The sequence below is a fragment of the Narcine bancroftii genome, chromosome 10, assembly GCF_036971445.1.
Source record: "Narcine bancroftii isolate sNarBan1 chromosome 10, sNarBan1.hap1, whole genome shotgun sequence".
Lineage (NCBI taxonomy): Eukaryota > Metazoa > Chordata > Chondrichthyes > Torpediniformes > Narcinidae > Narcine > Narcine bancroftii.
The window spans coordinates 95,265,136-95,284,916 of record NC_091478.1 but is presented as its reverse complement, the minus strand read 5'-3'; the positions used below and the strand labels follow the sequence as shown (position 1 = coordinate 95,284,916).

General features: G+C 41.2%; 1 protein-coding gene across 3 annotated transcripts in view; it reads right to left on the bottom strand.

The window, feature by feature from the left end:
• Positions 1 to 19,781, bottom strand: part of LOC138745006 (protein LSM14 homolog A-like) — a 59,325-nt gene that overhangs the window by 12,361 nt on the left and 27,183 nt on the right. For 2 of the 3 annotated variants that reach the window (XM_069902012.1, XM_069902013.1), the window contains exons 2-6: positions 13,384 to 13,547; positions 10,408 to 10,540; positions 5,679 to 5,801; positions 3,596 to 3,760; positions 533 to 613 (exon numbers count right to left, since the gene is read on the bottom strand). In XM_069902012.1, the coding sequence (XP_069758113.1) occupies positions 533 to 613; positions 3,596 to 3,760; positions 5,679 to 5,801; positions 10,408 to 10,540; positions 13,384 to 13,547 (666 nt within the window). The remainder of the gene's footprint in view (positions 1 to 532; positions 614 to 3,595; positions 3,761 to 5,678; positions 5,802 to 10,407; positions 10,541 to 13,383; positions 13,548 to 19,781) is intronic. The other variant, XM_069902014.1, reaches the window with a different exon arrangement.

The window sequence follows — 19,781 nt, the reverse complement described above, 5'->3', positions numbered from 1 at the left end:
CAAAAGCCTACCGCCTGTGTGTTCTTCAGCTGCAGAGCCCCTCACTGGTCCACTGCCAGGTCACCTATGGGTCATATCCCCTGATTCTCCTTCTCAAATGGTATTCTCCTCATTTTCTGGTGTTCTGCTCATGTCCTCTGCTTCCCTCATGACTGCTGCCAATTGCAGGTGCTGCAGTCTTGGGGCTAAACCCCACGTTCGCAGGATTTTTAAATAAAACCACTGTTGGCTCTATTAACAGGCAATTTAAAGCCTGTAGGCAGCTGACAGCAGTCGGACTAGACAGTTGGAGCCCGTGGGAGTGCTACGTCTCTGCTCCCTGCGGGTCCGCACAAGCAGCAGCGCCGCCGTTACCGCAACTCTGGTAGCGCCGTCATTTTCCATTATAACTTACAAGAACTTCAGAACAAATACATCTCTAAAGTCAGATGTAACCACTGCAGCTGTTTCATATAATACTTCTGTCCAGCAGTCTCCAAAAGCACCCATGCAAAGAACAGAACCAAGAATATATGGATGTGAAGTATCATACCTGATGATCTCCTGTTTGGTTCCCGATTTTCATTTTTAAAGTGATCGTTCTCTGGCCGCAGACCTTTCTGAGATTCAAAAACTAAGATAAAAATGCAAAAAATTATCGTGTTTGCCAACATTATATTCCCAGATTTGCTAACTTTTCAGTTCTTAAATTAAGTACTGCTATCAAACGTTCTGCACAAGATGCTTAAAACATTAAAACTAGGGAGGACAAGGTGTGGGAGGGAGAGTGTAACAAATGACAACACTGGAAATTAAGGATAGATTATGGTCCATAAAAGTCTATAAATGAGATACCTCAAGTCTCTAACTTCAAATATTATGATGAAATACAGCTGCAAGTTTTTATCTGAAAGAACTCTCGATATCAAATAGCAATTATGAAAACTGCTGCACATTTATACTTGAAAAATATTTGCTAAGCAGCAAAATTTAATTTGTTCTGAATCCAACAATCTGAAGATTATTTTCACATGATCCTAGTTTCTTAAATGCTAATGGGATGCTTCAATGGGTGGCAATATTGCACTACATCTACTTCATGCTCATTTGAAAACTTTCATTCCTTTTAAGATAAAATAACTCTTCACCCAGTTATAAATGCCACTTTTCCCTTGAGGTTAGCAACTTTGAAAAGCTGCCTCCAAAGTAGGCCACATTCCTTAACAAATATCTCAAAACGTGCTAGGTGGAGGTGTTTATTTCCTCATCCAATGACACGGTACTCAGATGTCATGGTCTTGGTGAGTTCCTGGAACTGGAATAGCTAATCGCAGAAGGAGACCCTATCCAGATGTAATGCCTGGATTCAGAGATCTTCAATCTCTCCCTACACAGGCTGAAGTACCGATCTGCTTCAAGAAGGTCACTATCATCCTGGTGCTCAAGAAGAAGTGACAGGCCTAAATGACTACCATCTGGTGGCTCTGACACCCACCATCATAAGGTGATGAGAGGTTGGTCATAGCTCACATTAACTCTGGTGTCCCAGCCAGTCTTGACCCACACCAGCTTGCAGCGAAGCAGGTCCACAGCGGATGAAATCTCCTTGGCCCTACCCTCAACCATGGAAATCCTAGACAACGACACCCATGTTAGATGACTATTTACAGACTAGAGCTCCTCCACTTTCAACACAATAGAACCAAACAAACTAATCCCCAAACTAATGACCTTGGTCTCCATCCCTCTCTGCAATTAGATCCATGACTTGTAGGCCAAAATCTGTGAGGATTGAAGACACATCTCTTCCACCATCATGCTCAACATTAGGGTACCATAAGGCTCCATACTCAGCCTCCCACTGTACTCCCTGCACATTCACAACTGTGTGGCCAAAACTCCTTCAACTCGAACTATAAATTTGCAGATGACAGCATAATTGTAGGCAGGATCTCTAACAAGGACCAAGAGAGATAGATGGATTTGTGGCATGATGCCAGGACAACAACCTCTTCTTCAATGGTAGCTGGTCAGATTTTCAGAGGAGTAGGTGGAGCTTACTCCCTGGCCCATATCAATGGTGTTGAGATGGTAGACACCTCTGTTTCAAGCATCTCCAGCGTCTTGTCCTGGTCCACCCATGTCGACGCAACGGCCACGAGAACTCACCAGCGGTACTACTTCCTTAGAAGCCTCAGGAAATTTAGCGTATCAGTAGCAACCCTTACAACTTCTACAAGTACCCCATTTGAAGCATCCTATCATTACAGCATGGGGCAGGATCGCGAGAAACTGCAGAGGGTTGTGAACATGACTCAGACCATTATACTACAAACAACCCCCCCCTCTCCTCCAACTATAACTCCTGCTGTCTTGAAAAAAACAGCCAACATATAAAGAGCCTCATCCACCCAGGGCTCACTCTCTTAATCCCTCCCCAGTCATGAAGATACACGAGTGAAGTCACACACCACCAGATTCAATTACAGTTTCTTTCTTGCTGTTATCACACTCCTGAATGAACCTCATACCGTTACTCATTACTTGTTGAGATGTCCTACTGCTCTGATCACAAAACATGCTTTATTGCTGAATTTTTTAAAATATGTGACCACAAACTTGAACATTATATGTTCTAAACCTAATGTCAAATTATACCCCTAATTCTATATTTTCTTCTTTGTTATAGCCCTTTTATGTTAACAATTCCTTTATTTATCCCCAGTTACCACAAATTAACTCATTTTTCCTCAGCTGATGCTCCTCAAAGAAATAACTTCTACACAAATGAAAATTGAGCTCATGCTGGGGAGAGATGGGACAAGTAATATCAAACCAGATGGACAAGAATAAGGTGAAACAATGACTTGAACCTCCTGTTCTCAAAAAAAAAACTTCTTTAATGTATGGCACGAATTAATGTTCATAAGACACCATTCAACAGATGGAGCTTCCATTTGATAAAATAACTGAACATTAACAGAATCAGTTAACAGCAGCCATAACATATTGTAATGAAAACAGTCTTACACCACAGCTTCCCATGGTGAACCATCTCATGTATCAGGATTCCATCAACTGCCCAGACAGCTTCCCAAGCTCAACAAGTCTACCTCTGAACTGTCTGTATAAGTACCGCGCGCTAACCGATTGCGCCACTGGAGCTCTACCTCTGAACTGTCTGGAAGACGCATTCATTCATGAGTGTGCTGTTCACATTTTGACTCATGTCCCCTACATTCTGCTGATCTGGTTTGGCATAACTCATTGTTAATTCTATTGTTGTGAAAACAAAGAAGTTGGTGAAGAGGGAAAGTGAGAGGAGGAAGAGAAAGACAAGAAAATGCAGACCTCCCCCACTCTCTCCCTCACAACACCAATTCCAAACATTCACCTGCCACAATGGGAGATAAATTTAAAGCCAGAAACAGCACCACAAGGAGTATTCACAGGTTGCAAATACTCAGCACCTGCATGGTTGGCACAGCTGCAGTACATTAGTGAGACAACAGAACTTTGTACATCTCCAATTAAACACAGCAGTGAACCTGCAGCACATGTAAAGTAGGACATCCTTTTGGTTCAGATGGAAAACATGGATCACCACCAGTCTTACCTTTCCTTGAATCATGAGAATCCACTGGTTTCTGCTGGACTGATGGGAGAGGCCTAGTAAGTACAGGGCTCCTCCTACTTACAGGAGCTTGAGAAGTATGCGTCTGCACTCCCTGTTCCATTGCTGGACTTTTTCTTAAAGACTCCAACTTTGGACTTGATCGGCCTGCAAAATAATCCACAAAAAGCCCATTTTAAATAAGGAGGGAGAATGTGAAGGGCGAGAAAAAAAAGTGGCAACATTTTTAATTGAAAGACTGATCAGTTGATCAGAGATTAGCATTAAGGGTTTCTGAAAGAATACCTTCCAAAACTGAACTACTGAGGAATTTTGGCAATATTCTTGGCACTTGTACTGTTCACTTCATGGGCAGGCAGCTTCCCAAGCTCAACAAATAGTCCTTAACGACTGACAGGAAATATTTTAGGTGCGTGGAGTCTGATTCATGTTCTTTAACTTTTGCTGATCTAGTATATAAAATGGTTAATTGTTTTCATGACAACATAGCTAACAGAGCCAGATCGTGAATAGGGATGAAGGGTAGGGAAAGAAAAGGACATGAAATGAAGATCTCAAGGTATTACCTCCTGCAAACTTAGATGTCTTGGTATAGTGAAAGTGTCCATGGTTGTGTGTTTGATTCCCGACAACAACCAGCCATCTAGGCAGAAAGCCTTCTGCTTCTTGCTGAAGGAATATCAGAGGTGACATCTTCCAATGACAAAATGAGGTTCTGCCTTCTTGATGTCAGGATGTGAGCAGCCATGTTTTGGAATAAAGCCAAATTAGAGTAGCAATACAAGGCATTAGCCAGGAAAATACTGAAGTTTGGTAGTAGCAAATAACAGATTTCCAACATTAAAAGGGTGTCTTAACCAATCAAGTGCCAATGTCTGGTGCTACCTTTGACAGTCACCAGGAAGAGAAACTTAATCGTTGGGTAGGAAATAATGGCCGTGTCCAGGATAGAACACAAAGACTAAATGGAGAAATGTCTGCTTAATCAATAGCTGAGATCAGGTAAACAACAACACATGGCAGACTATCAAAGATATGATGGCACTAGTCGAGTGAAGATGAAGGGATAAGATAAAGTTGAAGACAGCCTAGCAATGACATTTATGGGAGATACAAGAGACAACAATCCTGGGGTATTAAGGACGTCAATGCAGGTTGTTTGCTGGCTATGACTGCGAGGAATGGAATAAAGTGAGGGAGTTCCCACCAGCTGGATGAAAGAGAAACAATATTATTGCCATCATTGGCTCAGTTGATAGCACTCATGCCCGAGTTAGAGGTTCCAGGATCAATTTTCAATCCAGAGCCAAAACTGAAAAATTGAGGCAGGGACATCAGGGCAGTACGGAGAAAAAATTACAACAGAGGTGCAGCCTTTTGGATAAAACAATGATTAAAGTCCTGTCTACACTGGAGGTGAAAGCTCCTCTGTCGCTGTTCTAGAGGATCACTGAAATTCTCCAGTGTCTAAGTGAACACTGCTTTCTCAAACAACAGCATCAAAACTCAAGGTACTCATTTTTAAAATCACAAACAACAAAAATAAAAAACAAGTCAGAGCTGGAGAAATTTAATTTTCATTGAAATAGTTCAACACGGCGCCTTATCTTCTCATGGAACCTCAAAGACTAATGCATTTCCTCGCATACAAGGCAAATAATTGGAAAGGTATAAAGGTATGCTGCCTGTCAAGGTCACTGGTTTAACATGTACCCAAAACCAGGAGCTCCCAGATTTGCAAAGGCTTTTGCTAATTTCACTCAGGGCACCACAGTTCATCCTTGGGCTTTAGGTTGAGCAAGAGTGGGAAAAGGACAGTCAGGATTCCATTCCTAGTTGAAGTTGTCTGATCCCTGGACACAGGATTAGGCCAAGATCAACTTCTGAATGTAATATGTTGACACAGCCTGCCTTGTCATACATACATATCAACTAATTGAACAAAACAATGAAAATTGCCCAAGACACACAAAATTCAAACCACTACAATTCAGAACCTTGAGAAGTGCTCATGTTGCTCAACTTGGACAATGCACAGGAAGAATGAAAATGTGAAGGACTTTACCCTTAAAAGCTAACTGTAACTTCAGTGAGCTGGACTCAGGTTTGACGGCTGAACTCAGTGAGCTGGTCTGTGTAAGTGATGCGAAGCTGGTTTTGTTACTGTTGAAAGATGATGAAGGGCCACCTGTCCAAGTTTTGAAACAAAAACAGGGAGAGAAAGTCAAAAGTTTAAAAGATCATGAATACTGCTGTGTCTAACAACAAAATCCATCAACACTAACAATGAGGAACATTCAGTTTTCCACTGTTGCATAATCTCAAGAACAATTAATCCTCCCACTATGAGAAATTTAAAAAAATACATTTTTTATGTTCAGTTCTGAATCTATGAACTGTACCAGCTGTACAGGGAGCAAAAAGAAAGATTAAGAGAGCAAATGCTATCATTATGGGTGTGGACAGGTGTTTCTGAAGAGATGATTCTGGGATACCAGCATCAGCCACTCCATCACCAAGCAACTACAGAAAACTCAAAGAGGAGAGAATGTGGTTCATATCGATATTCAGAAAAGTTTCACAAACCAGTTAATTAAATTTCAATAATGGTGAAAGCTCTAGAAACAGAAATCAGTCACTTGGACATTAGAGAAAGCCAATATACATTTGGCAAAGACAAATGGAGTCCAATTAATTTGATTAGTTTTTACAGAAGCAGCCACAAATAGATTCAACGAGGTAAATTTAGGCGCCCCTCCACATAAAGGGGGTGTCATGTGCTTTGAAAGCACACAAAGATGGGAATTTATGTTTTGATTCAGAGAAAATTGATGATACTAAATGAGTACTTTGCACCTGTATTCCCCAAGAAAAGGGACATGGAAAATAGTGAGATCAGAGAGGGATATGCTGATATTCTAGGGCACACATGTCAAACTCTGGCCCGCGGACCAAATATAATTATATTTGGCCTGCAAGATCATTTCAAAAATGTATTAGAGGTGGCCCGCCCTGCAGCAAGAGCCGATGCTGTTTTTTGGTAATGTCACCCCCATCATCCTCCCCCTTCATTGCATATCCTTCCCCATTGTAACACGAGAAATTGTAACACGAGAAGTCTGTCAATGTCATCAGCTGGCAAGCCAGTTGGAAGGCTCCCCGCACAACCAATCACTTCTCCCACCTGTTGAGCGGTGTGGCGGATGGGCGAGCGCCTGTGATTTCCTATCGGCGCGACAGGCATGGCAGGCTGCGCACGGCCCCCGGGTAGCGCGAGCCCCGCGCGACTGGCACCGGCCGGCCCTTCCACAGCGCGAGCGCACTTCTCCCGGTCGCCACGGCCTTCAGCGCTTGCACCCGCGCGGACCCCAGGGACGGCTGGTTCGGCCCTGCACGTGAAGAGAGAGATGGTGGCTGTCCGCAAAGGCTGATCGGCAGCGCGCTGGGCCTTTGTGGGTGGGTAAGCAGGGGTGGGCAGAGGGTGTAGGTGAGGAGTAATGGGCAGGGGAAGTTATGGTGGTGCGAGGGGCAGTTAGAGGGAGAGATGCGTAGAAGGAGGGGTAGATAGGGAAGAGGTAAAAGGGGAGGAGCAGGGCAAGTAGGGGAGGGGTGATTAGAGGGAGAGACGGGTAGAGGGAGGAACAGGTTGAGGGGAGAGGCAGTAGAGGGGCATGTATAGGATGGGGTGGGTAGAGGCAGAGCGAGTGGAGTGAGGGGTGAGTAGAGGTTGGGTAAAGGACTGGTCAGGTAGAGGGATGGTGGGTTGAGGGTGAATAGAGGCCTAGAGCCTGAGGAGTGAGCAGGAAATGCTGAGTCCTGATGCAGGCCAAAATGGACACAGCTGGTGAATGCTGACTACATCTCCACAGGGACCAAATATGTTTCCCTCAGGTCAAGCAAAGGGTGAACTTGAGCTACCTACTCCTGACCTGTAACATTATCCTCCTAAAGTTATATCCTAAAGTTTAACATTACATATGTTGAAAGAAGAGAAAACATACAGATGTTGTTGAAAATTTTCAATAAATATTTAGTTTGGCCCTCGACTTAGTCCAAGTTTTTAATTTTGGCCCTCCGTGAATTTGCCCTGTTCTAGGGCATGTTGATCTCAAGAAAGAGGTGGTATTGGGTCTTTTGAAGAACATTGAAGTAGAGTCCCCAGATCCTGATGGGATCTATCGCTGGTCACAGAGGAAATTTTGGAGATCCTGTAGTCGCGGGGAAGGTTCTATATGACTGGAGAAAATCCAATGTCGTTCCTTTGTTTAAGGAGGGCAATAAAGATAAACCAGAAAATTATTATCTGATGAGCCTTACATCAGTATTAGAGAAATTAAGGAAATCCCTCGGGCTAGGATCTAGTTGCCCCTAGAAAGGCCCACTTATTTGGGCTAGATGGAATGGTTTTTCAAATAATCTTATCTTACAAATCTGATTAAGATTTTTGAGGTGACGAAGATTATCGATGAAGCCAAGGGGTGGCGTTGTCTATGTGAATTTTGTTAAAGCGTTCACCGAGGTCCTTCACAGAAGCTGATTCATAAGATTAAGGCACAAAGAGAATAGTTTTTGAGGGTTGTCATTTAAACTGGAGGCCTGTGACCTATAGTATTCCATAGGGATCTTATCATTTTTTAACAGATAAGTACATGATTTGGACAAAAAAAATGTAGGTGGGACAATTAGCAAGTGTGCAGGTGACACAAAAAAATGGAACTGTGAATAGGAAGGAAGGTTATTAAAGGATATGAAAGGATACAAATCAGTTGAAAATATGGCAAGAGGCATGGAGTTCAATCTGGACAAGTGTGAAGTACTGCATTTTGGAAGGTCAAAGCAAAAGTGAAACATTAGACCATTAAGAGAACTGATGTACAAAGGAATCTTAGAATGCAAGTCCATAGTTGGGAAATCATGTAGCAGTTGCCTAGAAATGTACCTTTATTGATCAGGGAACGGAAATAAAAAAGTTGGGAAGTCATGTTGTAGCTGTATAGAGGTTTGGTTAGGTTAATCTATAAAGATCTTTAGTCAAGCCACATCTAGAGAATTGTTGGCAGTTCTGCTCACACATTACAGGGAGGATGTGGAGACTTTGGAGAGATTGCCAGGATTAGAGAGTATTCAGTACAAGGAGAGGTTGGACAAGCCTTTATTATTTTCTCTGGAGTATGAGGCTGAGGGAGACCAGATAGAAGTTCATAAAATTGTGAGGTGTAGATAGGGTAGATAGTCAGCTAGTTTCCCCAATTACTAAGGTCCTAGATTCAAGGAGATAGGGAGGTTTAGAAGGAGATTTGCAAATATTTTTATACATGGTGGAAGCATGTTCAGAGAGGCTAAGGAGGTCCTATAGCATGTACTTCCTGGACTCATTCATCTGTCAAAGCCACTGGGAATAGTGGCATCAAAACAGGCATATGACCAGACAGGGGAGGGAAAGATAGACAATCTGCAGGCAGATGGGATGAGTTTAAATTGGCATTATGGTTGGTACAGACACTGTGCTCAAGGGCCTGTCCTCTGCTGTACAAATTGCAGTTTTTTTAAATCCTGACTATGCATGTGAAACTAGATGATTTAAAATATTTTCAAGTCATTTCATCCCTTTTCAGCATGGCATTCATTTCACTGCCCAGTTTACAGAAACAAAAATTCATCAACTCCCAAATCTATGTAGAGAAACAAGCTTCAGTTGCAGTCCATGTGGGTACACAAGATGTGCTAACTTTAGTGAACGACTGACAGCTGTACGAGATGGCTACAGACCGAGAAAACTCTTTTGTTTCAACACTGAGCTCCAGGTGCAAGCTTGATATAGTCAATGTTGGCAGAGCCTTCATATTTGGAGGACTTTCAGCACACAAGGTGCATTTTCATGAACACCTCAGTTCATCTAAAGGAGCAAACATATCATATTGTAATAATTCAAAACTGAGCATTCCCAACAACGAATCCTGAAGTTTCTCCCTGGGATTATAAATTCCTGGAAACTGTAAATGCAACAAATACCCAACAAGCCTGCCCTATGTACAAAACAGACCTCACTGCTCTGCTTTTAATTAAATTGGTTAATGAGATGGGAAACAACTAAATGAATGAAAACATTCAATAGTAATTAACTTATTTTATTTAAAATTCCAATCATAAATTGTTTTAAATGTTAAGGCATAGCACAGTAACCGGCCTTTCTGGCCAATGAGCCTGTGCTGCTCTCAAGTGCAAAGTAACTTTGGTGGGTGAAGGGAATTCAGCTGGTATGTTCACCAGTTCACACATTTCCAATCTCACTTCACAGCCATCTCATAAGGGGGCTAGCTGCAGAAAATGAGAGAAGAGCAATCATTTCCCTTATCAGCAAGGATAAAAGAAGATTTCAAAGCAACTTTTCCCAAAACAAATGAAGACTTACATCAGACACTTTTGTAATTAAAAGCAAACAAGGGGATGTTCACACAGCACATTTCCCAAGACAATGAAGATGTTTAGGGAGTGGGTGTAGAACTATTCTGTAATTGACAGCCAATCTGCACACAGTGAGTCATCAAAATCAAAGAAATCCACCATCAGTTAATCTGTTCCTAGTGGTTTTGACAGATGAATGAGTCCAGGGAGCACATGCTATAGGACCTCCTTGGCCTCTCTGAACATACATAGAAAACCTCATATTTTGGGCATCATTTAATCACATGCTCAATGTCTCCCTCAATAAATGATGGCTACGAACATGTTGATATCCACTGAAAGGAGCTGAACAATTTGCCAGCTTAGTGCAAAAGAAATCCAGAACCTACCAACACCCACAGCATTGTACTGTTGTGTCACGAGGGGGCTTGGTCCAAATTGGCTGTAAGCTGGCATTCTGTTGAACGGTGGATAGGAACCAATTGATTGAAAAGATGAGCTTGAGGATGAACCAAGCGATGACTGCATGAACAAAGGAAAATAAATTAGTGAGTGTACCCAAAGTATTCAAAGCATTCATTCTGAAGGATGGAAACTAATTTCTCCCCCCGAGACTCCCAATCATTTCACAAGCTGGATATCAGCCATACATCTACTTCAGGTCAATTACCACACAAGTCTTCACTACCTAAATGACTAGCCATTAGCAAGTTGAACCAAGTTTAAAAGCAATGTTGCTAAATGCTTTTCCAAGAAAAAAAGGGCAGAGACTGAGCTAATTAATGTCTAAGATCATTGAACATTGTTACAGAATAGAGGCATGTAAGAGAACAGAAGATGGTAAAGTCATAAACCAGAACCATGAATAAAATCTATGACATTCAGAAGAAATAACTATATTAAAACAGGGTGGATGGAGTAGACCAGTTGAACCAAAAGGCCCGCTTCTGTGCAGCATATTCCACGGAAATTCACGGTACCCGAGAAAACTCCCAAGTACTGATTGATGTCCAGACATCAGAACAGGAAGAAGATGCATTCAAATCAAATAGGGTCAGAAGGGAGAAAACATAAAACTTGGATTTCAGGAATTACTACGGAAGGTGAAAGGGGTAATAGCTGGTCTCCTTAGTTGTAAAGAATATACTGACTTTGGTGGTGTTGCATAAGAGATTCACCAGGTTGATTCTGGAACTAAGGGGACTGGAAAGAGAGATCTAGTAGTCTAGGACAAAAAAAAATCAAAGGAAGATAGAAGGATTGGGTGAAGGTAGGGGAGGGAGAACCTTCTAGAAACATGTGAAATTATGAAAGGAAACCAAAAAATAGAAGAGGTTATTTCTACAGGGAGGTGATAATAGAACTAGGGAACATAACCTCAAGATTTAGGAGATTAGATTTAAGACTAAGATGAAGAGGAACTGCTTCTCCCAGAGAATTCACTGCCCAATGAAGCAGAAGAGGCTGTCTCATTAAATAGGCACAGGTGGGGCAGCATAGTTGGCATAGCAGTTGGCACAATGCTGTTACAGCACCAGCAAGCGGGACCAGGGTTCAAATTCTGCGCTTTCTCTAAGGAGTTTGTACATTCTCCCGATGTCTGCATGGGTTTTCCTCGGGGACTCTGGTGTAAATTGGGGCAGCATGGGCTCATTGGCCAAAATAGCCTGTTATGTGCTGTATGTCTAAATTTAAATTAAAAAATTTATACCGTATATGCCGTTGTATAGGACGACCCAACAAAATTTTCACCTTAAAATCAGGTCGTCTTCAACAAAGAGTCTAAAAGTCTTACCTTGAAGATGAAGTTGTAACACCGCCACCATCTTCCTGCCGGCTCCGATGCAATCTCGCACATGCCCTGTTAGTTATTTGTGAAGTCTCAGCACTCCTCCGTGGGGTCCATCCGCCAGGTCCAACTGCTGGCAGCTCCATACAGGCTTTAAATGGCCTGTTACAGGAGCTGACAGTGGTTTATTTTAAAATATCCAAATAAAATTTAAATCTTTAAATGATAATTTGTTATTAAAATATTGAGATTTGCTTTTAACGCCATCCATTGGTCAATGGTAAGTGCCAGATTTGGGTGGGGTCATCTTATTCAAAGGATATTGCTCAAAACCAACATTTTAAGTGGAAATTCTGGAGATCATCCTACATAGAGTCTCCTCACACAACGGCATATACGGTAGATTTTTGAATACGGGAATTAAAAGTCAAGGGGAGTTGAGTCCATGCGAGATCAGCCATGATCTTATTAAATGACGGAGCTTGCTCAACAAGCCAGATGCCCTTCTCCTGTTCCTATTTTTTATGTTCTAAGGTCTGCACTACAAACATAAACACTTTATTTGTCCCTGTGCTCCACAATTTTAAATTTGCAATCAAACAATTCACATGTAATTAAAGTGCACATTCCAGATTTTAATCAAGATTATTTGTATACATTTTGGTTTGACCATGTAGAAATTACAGTACCTTTTATACATATCCTTTCAATTCAGAGCACCATAATGCTTGGGACATTTGGCTTCAGATATTGTGGGATGCTGGGGAAGAAATCACTGGGCTAGCACAGAAATTTGCATCATCTCTAGCCATGAGATGCCAGACGCTTGGAGGGTGCTAATGTTGTGCCTTTATTTAGAAGGGCCCTCAAGCACAAGATAGGCGATTACTGGTCAGTAAATCCAACACCAATGATGAGAAAGTTACTGGAGGGGATTCTGAGAGACAGGGCCTATCAACATTTGGAAAGGCTCATTAAGTTGCGGCACTAGTTGAAATGTTGGTGAAGAAGGTTTTTAGCATCCTTGCCTTCATTGGTCAGGGGAATCGAGTACAAGTTGAGATGGTGTGCTCTGACTGTACAGAGGTTGATGAAACTGCACTTGGATTACTGTGTGCAGTCTGGTTACTCAGCTACAGGAAAGATATCATATGGCGAGATAGGATGCAGCAGATTCACGAGGATGCCACTGAGACTGGAGGCTTGAGTTGGCTGATATGTATTCTTAACCAAAGAGTTTGACACCAGTCACCTCCTGAATAAATAGAGCCTATTCTTCCAACTTCCCACTCCAGCCTTTTCTTGGACCCTCCAATTTTTTTGTTGGACAAGTTTCAGAAGAAATGGTCAAAATCTCTGTATGTATAAACAGAAAGCAATATATTTATTTGATGAAGACAAGCATCACAAGTCAAGCCTAATCCAGGACTCGTACTAGCCCGGAGTCAACATCAGACATTAACATGTCTCACAATGGTGATCACGCCCCAATGCATCACGCCACCCTCAATAGTTCAAGATTGTCAGTCTCAACTTATAATGCAGCTGCTGTGTATATCCAAGCATCTCAACTGACCTGAACAATGGCAGGATCCTGAGGCAGAGAACATTGTGGCTTCGGAGGCTCACATACAGTGAGGTCTTTGATATCACTGCCCCGAAATATGATGTACTCAAATACTTCATCTCGTGGTGGGATTGGTCGGTCTGTAGGCCGATCCTCCGTCCCAAATGAGCGAACTGCAAGACAACAGCACTTGTATTAATGAGGCATTGTGCAGCATTCAAAGCACAATGCTGAAAAATAATGATATCTAAATAAAACATAGTTTGGATTGGTGCAAAGCTTTTCTTAGTTGTTAAAATCAAATAAACCAAGATATTATTCAATGGCAAGCTGGTCAGGGCCGACACCTGCTCCTAATTCATATCTTTACAAGCAATTCATTTCATGTAAGTGTTCCGAGAGGGAAACAGCAGGGAGTACTGATCATGCATTAAGATCCATAGCCATTCACCAGATGGCAACTCTTACTCATTTGTAACACTTTGAAGAATTGTAGCATGAACGTTGCCAAAGATTCAGTAACGCAACACGGATACTGGCTTTCCGGCCCAACTTGTGCGAGATGATCAAGATGAGCTACTCCCATTTGCCTTAATTTGGTACATATCCCTCTCATCTTACTATCCATGTACATGCCCATATAATTTTTTAAACATTGTATTAGAAGATTTATCAGAACAGGTCTGTATACAGAAATGGTAAACTCATGATAAAAATGAAACTTTGAATGGTTCATTATGACAAAGTTAAGAAAAAATAAACTGGCATTAATAAAGTGCTTCTTAATCTTTGGAAATCGAGCTGTGTAGAACATACTAATTTTAAGGTATTGCCACTCATCGAAACTGTCCCTGATTTGCATAGAATAAACTTTGAAACAAAGAGATAAAAACCTAATACAAATTCTAACGGATTTACAACATCAGGGTTAAAATCCTTTCACCTCTCAGAATCTTGTCACAAGATATTTTATATTCACTAGATGCTGAACTATATTAAATTCAAGAGAGAATACTTAATGGAAATATTCCAGCTCATTTATATCTCAAAGCGTCAACCCAGATTTCGCCACCTGGAGTGGGCATTCTGACACATTCTGAAGTGTTGCAACTGAGGCACCACATATCCCCTGGAAGACTGTAACCCCTTTCACACTTGCATCCCACTAAATTTGCTATTCAGTGTCCTGGTATAGGAATGGGGCTTGGCTTTTCACACTTGATTTAACTGGGACACTGAACTCTTTCACATTTGCAAGCCATCCCTGGAGTTAGGACTGTTCTACCTTCTACCGTTGACGTCATGACGCATCGAGCGATGGTGGACCTGCCCTAAATCCTGATCAATGTATTAAAATCTTATATTTGAACAAAATTAATCATGCCTAATTATAATATAATTAAGCTTTATGTACAACACAGTATGAGCCCTTCAGTACCTGTTGTTGTTGTGCCAATCTATATAAATCTTTAATAAGGGACCGTGGGAAAATGTTTACAATAGTGCTCAATTTATGCTGCTTGGGAAAGTTTATAGCATTATCGTGCACAATTTATATAGCGTGGGAAAGTTGGTAGCACTACAATTCATAATTACTGTGGGGGGAAAAGCGGGGGTGGACCTGCCCTCCCAGAATTCCATGCGGCAGAGAAAGGGCTGAATGCCCAGCTGCATGCACGGAGCATTCATGGAGGGGTTTGACTGCCGTACAGCATTCTGGTAAGTCAGGTCTGCCATTGCTTTTTCCCACAGTCTTTACAAATTAAGCGATATAGAGCTACCAACTTTCCCACATTGTTTAAAAAGTGTCCACTATTGCTAATTATTTCCTCTCTCTACCATTGCAACTTTCCCATGGCAAAGTTAATACCTTAATTTTAATCTTTTCTTCCTTCACTTTCCTGCACTCACGCAAAAACTTGAGTCATTTCAATCTCACAGTGCAATTTCCATTCCACACTTGCCTGATTGCAACTTGGTGTCTGCAGACACTGGGGATTGTAGTAGGGATCAAGGTACTAGATGTCATCCGATGCCGACGTTGAGTTGATTTTGCTTTCACACTAGACACTTTAAAGGCCAATTGGCGGTTAATTCCTGGGATCACTTGCAAGTGTGAAAAGGGCTATTAAGTGTTCACTGTGAGGTGGCACTGGCTGTCAGCATTTGTTTACATAGAGCTGGGTCCAAGAATACAGCAAATGTACCACTATGACCATCACCACAGTAATCTTCTCAATTTCCATCACTGTCCCTGGATGCTGGAACAGCACTTTTCCATTAATATCAAAGAATGCTAATTTCAGTTCCACAGTTATTCCAAAGTAAGGAGGATATAAACAGAAAGTCTGATATAAAGTCAGAAGCAAACCAAGTGATATATTGTAGGTGATGAACAAATTACCATTAAATGTTATAGGGTCACATACCAAGCTCACCTGCCTTCCTCTTAGCATCAAAAAGGCGACCAGATTTTACCTATCCTATGGGTAAAAACAATCCTCATGCTCCTCACTACATCTCACACACAACCTTAAAACCATGCCCTCTAGTTTTAGACACCTCTGCTAAAGGGAAAGTTCCTTCATGTACCTATGACTCTCAGTTTTGTATCCTTCACTTAGGACCCCCCATCAGCTTTCCCACTGCAAGGTAAACAAAGCCAGCTCTATCCTAGCTAATCTCCTCCTCTCCAGCACAATCACTTTCTTCCCATAGGATGGCAATACTTGCAACAGTATTGTATTCCAGCTGTGTTCAACCCAATGATTTTTAAGGTCAAACCATAACCTCTTGGTTCCTATATTGGTAATGAAGGCAAGTATCTTTTGTGCCTCATTAACAACCATATCTGTGTTGTTGTCTTCAGGGATCTTTGTACTTGTACATCCAGATCCTGCTATTCCCCAGTAGTTCCTGAGGTCCTGGCAGTTACTGTGTATATGCTAGACACATTTCTCATAAAAGCATCATCTAACATTTTTCATGGTTGAATTGCACATGCTATTGCTTTACACATCCTAAAAATAAACATTGTTATGTACCCAAAAAAGAACAACCTCACTATCACCACCACAGATCTTCCTGTCATCTACAAATATATCCATTATACCTCCAACAGGCATATTCAGATTGTTAATGTAAAATATTTAACAAACTGCAAGGATCTCAGCACCAATCCCCGTAATAGGTACACAACTAGTCATATGCTTCCACTCACTAAACAATCCTTCACTGTCATCCTCTGCCTCAGGTCACCAAACCAATTTCACTCCCATTTTGCCAAATTGCTCTCCATCCCATTGGTTCTTACCTCATGGAACATCTGTCTATAGGCCTTTTCATAGTCAGTCTCCGCATGGAGGCCAGCTAAAAGCCGAATGAAAAGTTATTTCTTACATTTTCATGCAGGCCCAGAAAAGCCTGCTCCTATGTCCCCTTTCAGCCTGGAGGTGGCTGGGGAATTGATGCGGCATTCAGGAGGCATGGCTACTGGTGCCATGAAGCCATACATTTGCACTGAGCATGGCCGACTTCACTCTTAATCAACGATTCCAGCTGCGTGGGGAATTAGGGGTAACAAAGTCGGCCATTACTCGACGAAGTGTCAAATGGTCCCGAAACCCCAAGGTTGTTCCACACATAAGATGCGTCAGCACCAGTAACAATAAGAAATTTAAACTCTCATGTGTTTTATCATTGAAGCAGGCTGCTGACACCTCTGGTGTTTGGCCTGGGTCTGGCTGCCGGGGGGGGGGGTGCTTGCTGAGCATGGTGGGGGATGTTGAGCAGTTTTTAGGGGTCATGTGCTGAGCGAGATACCACTACCGCCGGGCCGCCTGTGCCCAGCAGCAATTAGGAGATGGCTCCTGGGTTGCAGTCTGACGACATCATCAACCTGCTCCTTTAGAGCTGCTCCAAACGGTATCCATTCATAGATTCCAAGTAGGTCCTTTACCTCAGCGCTGGCACTAGGGTCAGGGAGGATCGCAAGGTGCATCGAATGCAGACGCATTGCATTCATGGGGTAAGTGGAGCAAGGTAGAGGCAGATAACATCTGCCTTTACACTTGCTCTTTTCTCCACCATGAAAAGGCCTGGAGTAGGACCTTGTCAAAGGCCTTAGTGAAGACCATGGAGATGACTTCAGTCTAACCATCCTTATTGACTGTTTTGATTGAATTGATTAAGAGTGTCAGACAGAACATCGCAAGAACATAGAAACTGGAACAGGTTATCAGATCCTTTTTGCCTGCCTCACCATTAATATGATCACATTCAATTTACGCTTGTCTCAATTCCTCAAATCCTTATTAATCATCATTTTTAATACTTCTAATGATCATCCATCTTTCACCACCTATTGGAGAGGGAATTCCAAAGGTGTGCCAATCTCTGCAAGAAGAATATACTTTATTTTAAAGTTTGAACACATGATGGATGTATATGGATTCTAAATACTACAGGATTTTAATGCAAGTTGTTACTGATTACAAAACCAAAATATATCCCCTCCCCTTAAGACTAAAACCCTCCCTAACCCCAACCCCAAGAAGACAAATCCATCATTACTTATACATGCTAATAACATACAATAGCATACGAAAGAGAGAATTAGATAAAAAAGATGAAGAGAATGGATTGTACTAAGGCAGGTCAGAGAGCACAGAGCACTTAACTATCAAGTATTGTCAATAATACCTAGCAAGGTCATAGGGGACGGCAAGGAAAGACTAACCCACATTACCTTTCTTATGTATGTATGGGCTCCATATTTGTAGATATGTATTATGTTTATTCCTTAAATTATAAGTAATTTTTTTTCCCAATGCGATGGATTTTTGTATTTCCACATGTAGTCTGTCTATACCCAGGCAAGAAATGACTTCCAGGTAACTGCAATACATTTTCTTGCCACTGCCAGTACTATTTTCACACATTTCCATTGAGTAGGTGGAAAGGCTCATTTATACAAGTTCCTTCAACATTCCCTAACAAAAATAAATCAGGATTTTAGTAATTTGTTCCAGTAATTCCCCTACTTTTATCCAAAGGTCTTACTTTTGGACACATCCATGTAGAGTGCAGAAAGGTACCTTCCTCGATACCACACCTAAAACATTTATTTGATAAATCCGATTTTATTTTATGTAATTTATACGGTATGATGTATAATTGGTGTAAAAAAATTATATTGTATTAATCTATACCGCACATTAATTGTATTCGACATGCAACCTCGACACAAATCCATCCTCGACACAAATCCATCCATAGTTGCTCATCAATTGTAATATTGAGTCTGTTTAGATTTGTATAATCCTGGTTTAAATGTTGCTCTCTGCAGTAACAAGTATATTGCAGAAGTAAATTTCCATACTAGCCCTCGCTGAATAAGAGTTTCCTCATCACTATATGGCAGCTGTAAACTTTCTGATTCCACACTTATCCCTCAATTGAAGACAAGACATTAGCCGACCTTGTTCATAACAGTCTTCGATTACCTTAATTCCTTCATGATACCACAATTTCAAAAATTTATCATCTTGGGAAAAGGGTATCAAATTATTCTGGAACAGAGGGGTGTACAGTGATGTACCTCCCTTTGTCCAAATTTCCCCATCTATCTTGCCCAAAATATCTATCTTTAATTCCTAACATTGATCTTGAATTCCATTCATAAAGAAAAGTCTTAAATGACTTCTCTCCAATTTTCTCAATTTCTATATTGATCCATGTGGGAGCAATTCCCTCTTCAAAAATGATGCAAAAAAAAAATGCATTTGAGCTGATCTATAGTAATTGTAAAAAAATTAGACAATTGCAATCTCCCCAATTCATATTTCCATGTTAATTTCTGCATAGATACTCTCGACACTTCAACCTTCCATAAAAAATTCCGAATCCATTTATTTAGCTCTTTAAAAAAAACTGTTGCGGCAATAAAATATGTAACTTTGAAAGAGATATTGAATTTTTGGGAAAATATTCATCTTTATACAATTAATTCTTCCTATCAAAGTTATAGGTAACGTCATCCATTTCTTGAAATCCTTTTCAACCTTATGAAGTGTTGGTAAATAATTCAATTTATATAAATTCTTAAGTTATTATCTGTTCTGATTCCCAAATAAGTATTTTGCTGGCAGGTCATATAATCACCTTTTGTAAATGGTACAACTTCACTCTTGTTCCAATTTATCTTATAAAGACTCATCCATGCTCTTCTAATCGGAGATGGAGTTGTCTCAAGGAAGACTCACGTTCGGTAAAATATATCAATACATCATCCGCAAATAAAAGACTAATTTTATGTTCCTCACAATCGACTCTGAATCCCTTAATAAACACATCCCGTCTAATCATCTCTACAAGAGATTCAACAGCCAGTAATGCTGGCAATAAGG